Here is a 12,827-nt window from a genome sequence, read left to right as displayed (position 1 = left end):
GAACAACCAGCTTAATAGGCAATGTGCATTTGTAGGATGGCTGAATTTTTAAACCATGCCCTGGCTCTACATTCTGCTGAAGCAGCTTTCTTGCAAATGAAAGTCTGGCGTTACTGTGTCATGAAGCTATTTTAGTATGCACAATATGAACTGTACTAAACTGATGAAGATTTTAACAGCATGTATTGTACCCCAATTTGTATTTTCCTTGCAATAAGATTTAATTAAGCCAGCTTTTGGAGAATGTGCAATAATTTTATTTAATTCTCTGCTCTGAATGGCTGATTTCTATGATTTCACTAAATTATTTAAACTGGATACCATTTCCTCTTCTGAATGCTAGGGATATAACAGGAATTAAAGTGCTCTTTTTTTCTCACTCCCTCTCTGCCTCATTTGCTGGCTATGTTATCACATCTATGTTTAATTCTATGGGAAATTAACATAAAAAGATGCGACAGGAATTATTCAGCTTCATATCGGATTGCATTATAGATTAATAAATTACTAAGATCTGTTCAGAACTACAGGATAAAGGATATGTATGCTTTGTACCTATGTAGCATAGTTTGCTATTAAAATCCCCCTACTGACATGGCATTCTTTACATATGAAATACCATGCTGCTTATACGAAGCTCTATAATTTATCTGCTAACAAAAGCCAACCCTCCCCCTGCCCACACACCCCAATATTAATACTGATCAGTGATAAAATCTTTTGCAAAGACAGGCAGGGATTAAAAACATAATCTGGATTTTTTTTAAATTATATAATCCTTATGCTGCGGTTACTATACCATATGTCATGACTTTACTATTTGAAAGCAAAATATAAGGTTCAAGAAACTAATGTGAAATTTGAGTATTAAGGTATTTATATTTCTAAAGTTAAAAAATATTCAACAGCTGATCTCAAAGAAGTGCAAAGTTTTTTCTGTATGGTTTAACTGTTCAGAATATTTTATCTTTGACTTTCCATAAATTGTATTTTTTTAAATATTGCCAGTTTGAGGTGACATTCTGCCTATTGAAATGGCATTCTGAGTAAGAAGCAAGATACTGGTGTATGACAGAAAGAAAAGATGCTATTCATTGAAATTCAAGGAGAAAAAAATTGTACTTATCGGTTTAAGTGCCAAAATCTGTAACTTTAAGTTTTTTTAAAGGAAAGTACTCAAAGAAGAGAAGTGATAGAGTATAAGTAAAAAGGAGGGAATATAAACAGTCATAGATCATTGACATAAGAGGGAAAATACTTAATGAAAAGAAATTATTGATACACAACAATTAACACTTCAACAGTAATTCAAGTGTATACACTTTTGGTAGTATTAGACAAAAGTTCAAAAGCTTCCATTAAATCAGATTCTAATTTCTCATATTTATGACATCACCTTTTTAAAAAAAAAAGGTGCTTCAAAGATAGCAAACACTTCCATAAACCTGTGATATGCAAACATGAGAAGAGTGGATTAGAAAGAGAACACATTAAAATTAGTCATTTTTTCTTTAGGAACCGAATTTTGCAAGTGAAATAGATACTTGCCTAGAGGCTTCAATCCGGTACCAATATCCATCATCAACAGTCAGATCTGGATACTCTACTCGTCCAATACCAGATCCCACATCCCACAGGAAGTTCACCTTGCCTTTGCGCATCTCAATGGCCAAGAAGTCAGTCTACATGTAAAATATTAAAATAGAAGCAATTTCGTCTTTTGATTAAAAAAGAAGGTCTCTGGAACACTAACTCCTCATATTTCAGAAGATCTAGTGGGGCCTCAGAAACCCATACATAGATGGTAAAGTATGCACAAGAATTCTCACAGCCACCAGAAACTCCCTTTTTTCCTGCTTTTCTTGGTTCAAACTAGGAATCTTAAGCCAAATAAGGTGAATGTCCTCTACCAGTGATATGGGCTAAACTGCTGCTAGACTTACAGAGATGTTAATATTGTAGCCATAAAGAGAAGAATCTAACCCAGAGTAACTTTGTTTGTAAAAAAAACATTGGATAGCAGAAAGAGGTCAGGATTCTATAGGCTAATACATGATGCCATCTAACCTCTCCATTTTATATTAGGTAAATAAAATATATAGTTCTGAATTTTAGAAATGTAACATTTTTCCCATTTATTAAATTATTTTTGCTTATTCGAGAAGTCTGTTTGCTAGAGGGCTCATAGAAAACTGAATTATCAATCAATATTATGTTTGCAATTGTAGCCTTGACTTAAAATCATAATAAATAGGAGCTTTGACAGATCCAAGATGATTAGCTACTTCATTCCCAAGGGAAAACCCACAAGCAAAGCAAAAATTACTCTGGTTGCACTGTGAATTTTAAAGTTCTAATGTAGTTCATATAGAAGCCTTAGGTTTGACTTCTAGTTAAAATAAAAACATGTGCCAGCTATATTTTAAAAGTCCCTATATTAATATAAAAGACAGTAAATATCTAGTTTATTTTAGGCCCTCTACTGTTGCTTTAAAGTCTCTATTAGGGAAGAAAAGGCCTTTCTCATCTTCTTTCTTTGTCAGTAATCCAATCTGATTTAGCAGCCCTGACACAGAAAACAGGAGACAGACTTACAAACTTGACACTTCCAAGGTAAAAAAGCAGATTGTCAGCAACTACAGTCTTCACATTTACAATGATGGTGTTGTATGTTCCTTTCTTTATTTCTGGTCTGTATGTGCGAATACAGTTGCCTCCAGAGGACACGGACACTTTGATCTTCAAAAAAGAGAACAGAAAGCAGTCAGTTTACTGCTTATTATCCCACAAATGACTTCAGATGCTTCAAAATAATTATATGAATATTAGGCTTTTTTTGTCCTTCCCATTTCTGTGTCATATGTACAAGGCAGTTGGCTGTGATTAAGCGTGCAGGAGGCAGAAATGGAATTTTCTTTCTTACTGGGATTGTTTCTTGTATTTTAATTAAAAGGCACTGAAAATTCTTTCCGGCATCCAGATTTGAAAGGAGGAACTGTATGGATTAAAAATAGCTTGAAGATGCACTGGTCTGACAAAAGCAGCAATGGCAATAGAGAGAGTCTAGAAGTAGAATATGCAGCAAGAACGTTCTGTAGTGTTGTAGTGTATGTAGTGTGTGCCGGAGGAATCACAGCTTTTTTTTTTAGACGAGATGATCTATTTTTTTCTTTGTAATGTTTTTGATTAGGCCAATTTAAGACACCTTTTAACAATTATTCTTAAACCAACAGTTGTGTTTATCACTGCATACTGCTTTGAACTGGCCCCTAATGGAGTTGGTATTCATAACTAGGTTTCCTTTTCACAACTGAGTGACATATGCATTTTGACGTGTGTGCTAGTTTCCTCAGGCTCTGAGCACAGATAAAAACAGTATACTGTTTGCTTTCACCATGCCAGCATAGACACAGTGACAGTACAATGGTATCTCAATTCCAGCTAGACATGTTTGTGTTACTAGAGTAGATGTACATAAGGATATAACCTTATGCTTTTAGGACAAACTTTGACAAAAAGGAGACCCACTATATGACCAAACACAGTATTTCCCTATCTCAGAAATGCTGAGCAGTTAAGTACTTTGAAGTAGTTAGACAGAAGATGAAATGTAGCAAGAAAACTACAAACATCATCACTGTAACATGTCTCTCCATCTTGGGCAAATTTCATTGAGAATATGGAATACACTTCCTTTCCATGAGCCTATTAGTCTGTAGATGTTTTTATCAACCATGTGTATTTTTTCTGTGGGAATTTCATGTATGTTATACAGGAAGTTTCCCTAAATACCAACTTTAAGAATTTTTTTAAAGTAACTTCCCTCATTGCATTGGATCTCAAGCTGAATAACATTACTATTTACCAGCTGGTCATTGACTTTAGAATATAGCTGAGTCAGGGAGATGGACTCAATTCTGAGTAATCAGACCAGAAAATGCACTCTTAACCCAAATTCGAGTCCTCAGAATTGCTAGCGGACAAGGAAAATCAAGGACATGGGAAAAGCAAACACACTTAGGATTTTCAAGCGAGTTTGAGATGGTCCATGTCATTCTCAGGTAATGTAAGTTCTATGAAGTCAAGTGATCAGTATCAGTGCTGAGGAAGAAAATACAGTTTTGTAGCCACAATCAATCAATGATGGATATACCTTTTTGACTCTTCTGCTGTACTATCATCCAAAATACTTCTTTAATAATGACTTTTCCATATATATTCCTACAGATGTTATTGATTTAACAAAGGCACATTTTAAATGAAGAAACAACATACAGAGCGCAAATCATCAGAATATTCTCTGTTTATCTGAGAAATCATACTTCACTCTTTGTTATCCTTACGCATATTTAGAATTAGAAGGGATTCACCTCATGGAAAAGAAACAGAGAAGTAGAAAATAAAATCACACCAATACTCATAAGGTCGTCCTGCTGAGAAAGAAGGGCTTACCGAATTGGCTTGCTTCCGAGCTTGGTTTATTAGCTCTTTTATCTGAGAAATGTTTTTCCCTAAGTTGTCTTGAAGTTCTTTGATTGGCTTGAGTTTATCTAGTAGGCGATCTGCCTCCTTTTCTAGGTTTTTAATACTGGAATCAGCATCAGCAACTTGGTAAGAAAGAATAAAGTAGAATATTARAGCAGGGTATCAGAAAGTGATTATAAATAGCAATAATAAAATTCAAGAGAATTCTGCATACACATTACTCAAGCAACTGTATATGCTACTGTAAGATATACACAGACCAGGAAGCCAACTGAACAGAATAACATAATTTATGAATATTTTAAAACAATTTAAAGTAGCAATGGTAGCAAAAAAGGTGTTAAAGGAGGATTTTGAAGGAGTAACAATGCTTCAGGTCAGGATGATACTGATGAAAAGCATTTGTTGTAGTAAAATGCATTTATGAATGAAGTATTTACCTTCTTTTTTTACTGCTGTTTTGAAGAAATATGTTAGATTAACGAAAACCAGTTAGTGTCTATTAGTAATTTCTGCAAAAAGGTTAGATGGCTATAATTCTTTAATCAGTTATAATGGTCACAACCAGATAAAGGCTTTATTCTGATCACAAATTTAAAATTATGCATGTGCTATCAAAAGCAGTAAAAAAAGCAGCAGAAAACCAAATATTTTCTTTTTTCAAGTGAACTGCCTTCATTTCACAAGAAGATTTTATCTCTTTTTCTTTAAGCTCCAAATGACCATTATTGCCTCTCAGCATACAACCAGTGAACTATCCCCTCTCTTTAACAATTCATGAGTGGATCTAAGAAGTGCGGCACTTGGCTAGCATTAGGGTGCGGGTTTGTGTGGATAACTGAAAGGGACAAACCAGCAGCTTACCAGAAGAATGTAGACAGAATGGAAAAATAATTGCTTTATGGTTGGATAAAGCATGACAGTTTGGACATCTAGTTTTTGGATACTAACCCAGACACTGATACCAAACCTCCAGGAGTTTTCTTAAGGTTTCATAGTTAGCCAGTCACTTTTTCTCCCCATAATTTGATGGAACAGATGTTCCTTTAGTTACAGCCTTTCACAATTTTGCTGAATCACCAGTTCCACTTTTTCAGCCTTCTAAAAGTAACTATTTACCTATTCTAATGAATGAGAAATGTGGAGCACCATGCAGAAGCTTTGATAGTAAACAGTGAATCACCACAAAAAGCACAATACAAGAAGAAAGAAAGAAAACATACGTACTGATTTCTGTAGGCAAGACAGGGAGACAAAGGAAAGAGAAGAAAGAGAAGGTAACATAAGAAAATGTTTTAAAGGCCTAAACACAAATATAAAGTAATTTAAGGGACAGGATTAGTCTCGAAATACTTATTACCTTTTATATATTGCACATGTGCATAATGAGAATTTAGAGCCTGAATTTTGGCATACAAGAGAGGCTGTCTACTTTAGCGTGCAGTGCTGAGGGCCTAACATCCACACTATATGCTTTTTGGATGCTTTACTTTGCATTTGCTCTAATCTGACTCTGCAATCTGAATATCCATTGGCAGTCGGAGAATGGTAGGTGTGTTTCTGGAAAGCATCTTCCAGTTTAGCTTCATCTGACATGAATAGAGTTTTCATCTTTGAGACCACTCCTCAGTGTGAATTAGATCATGGTAACTGCGGACAATCAAGGGACTCACCTCAAAATTTCACTCCTGATCTGAATTAAAATGCTAATGTACACATAGCCTTAGGGTATTTGGACTGGGACAGATGATCTATGCCATGCCAGCTGCACCAATGGAAGAAACTTCTGGCCACCTCCCAGATGTTTATCATTACCCTGCCAGTATCCTGCTAGATCTACTTTGAAGATTTGCTTGTTCCCTAACCTGCTGTAATCTAACCAAACTGTTTTTGTTTTTTTTTTTAAATCAATACCTACTTTTCTTATTGCCTAAACTAATGTAGATCAGTCTGACTAATGGGGATTATGCCTGGGGCTCACTCATATATCTCAGATTAAGATGGATCRGTAACTTCCAATAGGAAGAAAGTGACAAACTGCCATTGGGATTAACTTCTTTCATTGGTACAGATGCAACTGGAAGGGAGACATTTGTTCACAGCATTAGACTGACAGCCTCCTAAACTCGACGTTTTTAGGTGCCTAGCTCTGTCAAACTGACCACAAATCTGGGGAGTCCAGATTAGTTGAGGAATTAGTCCTTCAACAATTCTGTAAAGACACTCTGGTTTTGCAGTCAGCCCTGGCTGTGCACTACTATACTGTGTGCTATGATTCTACTATAAAATGTGCTGTAATTTAGGATTCAGATTTTTCCATCATAACCAAAGGGAAAAAGCTAAAGCAATTGCCACATTTGATAACAGGATTCACTGCAAAACAAAGAGCATACAAAAAGTTTCCCTGGAATCTCTTTTTTATTCTCCCTCTTCTCAAATGCCTTCAGTGTTCCACCAAAAATAGAAACTCACATGAAAGAAAAGCCAGGATTTCTCTGAGAACTGATTATTTGATTGAAGGTAGTTTAGTGTAGGAAATTTTCTATGAATCAAGTGGTGAATTGCCAGTCAAAGGCCAATTCTTTGGTTATTCATCTACCTAAATACTTTAAAGAGTAGTCTGTGAAAGAAATATAACCACTTCGTGTTCATCCTGCTGATAATAGCCTTTTTTTTCCTACTACTAGCAGCAGTCCTTAAGATTTAAAGGCTCTTTTTATACATAAAGTCCAGAAAACAGAAGTAATAGAGATTCCTTTTACCCCAACATACAATAAGAATTCTATGCAAGTGAAGTTTTGGAGTGTCTCTGTTTCCTTTGGGGTGATCAGATGAAACACACACACTTAAAAAGAAAAAAAAAAAAGGAAAAGATCTTACTGTTCTTGACAGGATCCTTCACAACAGCATTTGTTTTCACCACGTCATCTGCAAGTTTACTGTAGTTGTTTCTCAAGCCAAGGAGATTTTGGTTGAGATCTTTAATCTGGGCCAGGACATCATTTGCAGTATTGGTGGCTTGTCTTGCTTTGTCTTTAGCTGCCTGCACCTTTATAGCTGTATCTGTAGGTAGGAAAGGATAATGAAATGACTGTCTAGAACACACAAGTTTTGCTCACATGTACTGAGAATATACCCGGACCAGAACGCTACCATCTTTACTTGTGTAGTTCCTTTCTCTCTGAGAGCTCCTACTTCACATGCAGCAAGACCTTATTAATTGTAAGCATGGACTGCAGAATCCGACCCTTTATGTCTTTTTTGAGACAACAAGCACACCCAGAGAAGAGAAAAAGACAGTCTCTACAGCTCCAATTGTAGGTATAGGACAAATTATTTTTATTAGATAAATTTTTGTGCAGTTTTGTTGTTATTGACTCCCTGGTTAGCCTCTCATCAAGTATCAGAGATAATATTTGATATTTATAATAGAAATAGTACTTTCAATGTTCTGGTGTACAAAGTACAGAAATCTAACCCTATGTTCCATGTGTTTCAGCTGAAATTGTGACAAAAAACAGATTAGAACAAATAATCCTGTGAACCAGGTGACTGAGGGTCCACTAAATGACTTAATCACACTCATCTGTAGACATCCTTGGTGACCTTCAGTAAAACAATTAGTCTCATGCTGCCTCAGCTCTCTGTCTGCAAAATGGAAAAAAATGCTCTATCTTTGGGGAGAAAACATTCAAGTTGGTAATGTTTTTGATTCTACAATTGAACAGACTAGTAAGTATTTAAATACGTATTTTTTTGAATCATGCATTAGTAAATTGGGCAGCTTTAAAACTTATATTTCTTGGGCCACACACAGCTCTTAACCAGTTCAAGTGCAGTTGCCATGCTGGATTACATCCCATGATGATACAGCAGCATTGGGCTATGCTGTGCTGGGGGCTTCCAAATATTCTGAATTCCCACAGATGGGAGAAAGTGAACAAGCAGAAAATGTTAGGGTGGACACACCAGCTTGCAAAGGAACCCATGTGAACTCCCATTCCAAAACCAGACCAGAGTGGGAGTCCCACAACTCCAGGAACCTCTTTTTACCACCTGTTACCCATGAAATTATGAAATTATTCTCGGAGTTGCTTTCCTCCTGTATTCTCCAAGGTATCCTTGTGACTCTCAGTCGTAAGAGAATTTTGGAGTGCAGTTCAGAAGTCTGGACACCTCTGATATGGCTGCATAGAGATGGTGCTGCTTCTCGTACTGACTGGGGCTTCCTGTTGTGGGCAGCGGATTAACAGACTGCAATTCAGTGGTGAGAAAGGCACAGGAGAATGTGTTTTCCTTCCAATTCTCGTTGAGGGATACTTGATAAGAATTAATTTATACTGAGACTTGCTTGAAGAAGTTTAGACCTTTCTGATTCTATGAATGTGTGAAGACATGGGAAATACAGACATTATTTCCATTTAGCGGGATCAACTGTATAAGCTTCCAGACAGTCTCCTGGATTGGTCCTTCTCCTTCTGTGCAACATCTGAAGTGATCAAGCCTGTGACCTGGGGAGCATGCTATGTTTCCTCAAGTCATGCAGAATCAGCAGGTTTACCCTGCACACCAATGAGTTCTGCAACCCTTCTTACCTTCTTGAGAGAAGATATATACCTGTGCTTCAAACAAMTCCATCCTTATTTCTGATGGTCTGGCTCTGAAAAGCCCCCAAAATACACTAGCACCTTGAAAGTACAACTGAACCTTTAATAAGCCATTATCATCATCAGTACTGACAAGTGAAAGAACAGAGCTCTGATTGCCTTTTTCCACTTTCTTTTTTCATCATATCTAAGTATCTCTTTACCACCAGGCCATTATTACAGGCCATGTGATCCTTCCAGAGTAGTATAAGTTGGAGTGACTATGTTACTTCCCTGCACACTTATTTTCAATCACACTTACAATGTATGCCCATCCTTGCACATGTGGGTCCTTGTCCTAAGGTGATCTATTCCTCTCCCTCACTTTAATTTTTTCTGTTTTTATTTGGCTATTATTACAGCATTCACAGAAGAATTATTAGTCTTAGCAGCTCTCTATTTTCTTGAATCCTTGAAGAACAAGATATATGTGAATGTCATTTTCTGCCCCTGTCCTCGCTGGTTATTTTCCTTTTTGATAACTAATTTACTACATTTTCTTATCCTTGCCATTTATTAGCTCTAGATTTATTCTTAATATACATCTGCTTGTGTATATGAGTGTCCTTGTCCCAAGAACAAGCACCCTGTAACTCTAATCTGACAAAAGTTTATTACATTGCTAATGGTTGCATATTTCATATATTTCTTTTACTTGCTTCATATTTAGCATTCTATGTTCAAAGGCCAGCTGGCCTCAGAGGTCCATTTTGTTTGACTGAGACATCTATCTGTGCTCAAGAAGCCAGTCAATACCTGGCCAAAAAACAGAAAGTGGCATAAGATGAGCATAAAGTATTAAAACAAAATCTCATGAATGACTGATTTCAACGATCTCCACATCTAAAACAATTTTTTTCAGTTATCTGGAATCTTAAAGCCACAAAAATATGCAAGATGAATAGTAAGTTATTTTTCATGCCAAGTTTTTACTTGCAGTCTGGACCTTCCAGACAACCACAAAAGCGACAGAATATAGATTTTCTTTTGAGACATTTGTTAAAGCATATTTTCAGTTCATTATAATAAAGTGCTCCTTGGAGAGAAAAGCCATAGCAAATTACATTGATAAAGAAAGGATAAAGCTTTTCATTTTCTAAAAACAAACATTCTGTTTATCACTGTCCATTATAATGAAGTTACATTGTAGCTCCCTGGCAGTATCACACCACAAAGTAGCTAACATCCCAGCATTCTGGGATGATAATGAATGCTACTTTTTTGTTGTTTTTTTATATAGTATTCTAAGTGTGCATAGCACTACAGGGTTGAAGAAAGTCTGTTCCAGTCCTAAGCACTTACAGTCCGAATAAGACATACAACACCAAGTAATGACAGTATATGATACTGCAGCATAAACTACTGAGAGTGGTAGAAAGTTAAAACAAACACAGCAAAGTTCATCTTGCTTTGCTTGTAAAGTCAATAGGTCTTTTCTTGTTCTTAGGTTAAATGATCTTAGTTTTGGATCACTATAAAAACGACAGTTCATTACAAGAGTAGTTTCATAAAAAGGATTTTCTGGTTTAAAGAAAAGACTGCCTGTCTCACAATGTATCATAATTCCTGATATAATTCTTTTCTTCCTGAAACCAACCTTTTGCAAATTAGAAAAACATGGCACCTTCTACCATGCCAAAATACAAACCAATATCAGGTATCTGTTTTCAGTTCAGTTCTCTCTAACATATCTTGATCTTAATATAATAGCTTCATCTTAATATAACAATAAAATAATAGCTTTATAAAATAATAAAATAATAAAATTTGACAAAAATTTGATAAAATTTTCTTAATAATGGTCAAAGTGGACACAACGTGGACACAGACAATCAACTGGATGTGAAGTGATGGAAAATGAAACAAGGGATGAGTCAAGTGTTTGAGCACTTTTTCCACTTACCATTAGGAATGGCTGACAGCTTTCCAAAGGTATCATTCAAAGCTCGCAAGAGAACAGAATTCATCTCATCAGCATCTTTCAGTCTGTTCTTCATGCTGTCCAGGTTATCCCCATTTTCTATCAAGAGTGTACATATACAGAAGTTTTAACTCTTTGTTTTCAGTATCCTTTCTTTACACTCAGAATTTGAAAGGCAAAATAATGAGACTGATCATAAGCAAGCCATTTCTCATCAACATATCATATCGTGTAAATGGGAAAGTCCAGTAACAATAGTTACTGTTGTATAGACATCGAGGATTTTACTAAGGTTTACAGAGAAAAGAAAAAATGACAATCACAGGGAGAATGATTTACCCAAATTCACATAATGACCCAGTGACAGATTGAAGAAGCGTGGTGTTTAGTCACAGCTTTGATTCCTAGATTAAATTGCTGCTCACATTTTCTTCTTTAGGGGGTTGCTTAGAACGAATGATTTGAAGATTGTGGGGAAAGAGGCAAGATGGATCGGGCCAGCTTACTGTCCTGATCAGAATGACCAAAGCCCAGTGCTCACTGGATTTTGTCACAGGCATGAAATCACACTAGCTCTGATGATCAATATGACCAGCCCACAATAACATAGTTATTATGAAATAAACATACTGATTTTTTTTTGGCATGGAGAAAGCATTCCTGGTAGATAAAAATGTCATAGGAATTTGTTTAAACTGAAAAACCAGTACAAATCAACAGAACAGTTATGTCATATTCTGTATGTTACTGATGCAACTGACTTTATCTTTTACAGATAAGTTAATATTCTTCACCAATTGCTTTGAATAAAAAGTATGGGGTTTTTTTAGAACAGCAACAGCATAGCAATGATTTTTCAAACTCTCAAAAGTGAGGTTTCAGCTAAGCTTTATGATTATTTAAACAGACATTATTTCAAAAGTCAGAAATAAAGGTTGGCCAATAAAATGCTAGTTAGGGCTGAAAATTGGAGGGGGGGGGTGTTTTTCATCATTTCTTTATACCAGTATGGAACTCCTTGGTACAGAAAGCTGGTAATTTCTTAGCTTGGAGGCACACCCTATTGCGAAACTGATTCAGTCACTGAGCTTGATAGCAGGAGAGGGAGAATAATTTGTAGAAAGGAGGTTTGTGATACAGATGATGACTGCGACCCTCAAATATGTGACAGTGTATTGAAACTAAGCACCTAGTGTTTGGATACTTAGCCAAAAAGATACTGGGGCAGGAAAACATATTGGAGAGGAGGTTTCTCAATGAAGTATGGTCACACGCTTGTGAAAAAAAGAAAGCATCCTTTTTTATTCAGGGACAATGATTAGATGTATCATTTTTACTACAGCATCTCCAACAGCATCAGGGTCGTAACCTTTCTGTGAGAGACTAAACAGAAGAATGGATTAAAATGAGGAACTGATAAAATTGTAATTACTTTTTCTTTTTTCCATGACTTAATTTCAAAAGCATTTTTAGAAGGATATATTTTCTCAAGATAGAGGAATATTAATTTTCTGGGAGTGGTTCAAGTTCCACAATTTATTAAAAAAATTAAAATTTCTTAAAACTAGATCTGCAAAAAGCAGGGGCACAGTTTGCCATTAGAAAAACCAAACAAAATGCATATTACTCACAAGAAATCATTAACTAAATATTCTGAGACTATAACAACACTGACAAGCTCACTCTTTCCAATCTCTCTTTCAAATCTTTTAACTGCTTAATTGATTGCTATCACAAAAGCAGATTACATGAAGAAGCAAATTATTTAGTTCAAC

The 12,827-nt window shown here is 35.8% G+C and overlaps 1 protein-coding gene across 1 annotated transcript in view; it reads right to left on the bottom strand.

Moving 5' to 3' along the window:
• The window catches only part of LAMA2 (laminin subunit alpha 2), a 288,465-nt gene that overhangs the window by 51,841 nt on the left and 223,797 nt on the right, over positions 1 to 12,827 (bottom strand). Inside the window, exons 41-46 of the mRNA XM_026070008.1 lie at positions 11,035 to 11,151; positions 7,366 to 7,548; positions 5,713 to 5,718; positions 4,453 to 4,607; positions 2,596 to 2,739; positions 1,549 to 1,682 (exon numbers count right to left, since the gene is read on the bottom strand). Of these exons, the coding sequence (XP_025925793.1) occupies positions 1,549 to 1,682; positions 2,596 to 2,739; positions 4,453 to 4,607; positions 5,713 to 5,718; positions 7,366 to 7,548; positions 11,035 to 11,151 (739 nt within the window). The remainder of the gene's footprint in view (positions 1 to 1,548; positions 1,683 to 2,595; positions 2,740 to 4,452; positions 4,608 to 5,712; positions 5,719 to 7,365; positions 7,549 to 11,034; positions 11,152 to 12,827) is intronic.

This window comes from Apteryx rowi, unplaced genomic scaffold (assembly GCF_003343035.1).
Source record: "Apteryx rowi isolate R43461 unplaced genomic scaffold, aptRow1 scaffold_301, whole genome shotgun sequence".
Classification (NCBI taxonomy): domain Eukaryota; kingdom Metazoa; phylum Chordata; class Aves; order Apterygiformes; family Apterygidae; genus Apteryx; species Apteryx rowi.
Note: the sequence above shows the minus strand (reverse complement) of the source record. Positions and strands in the feature narration are given on the sequence as shown.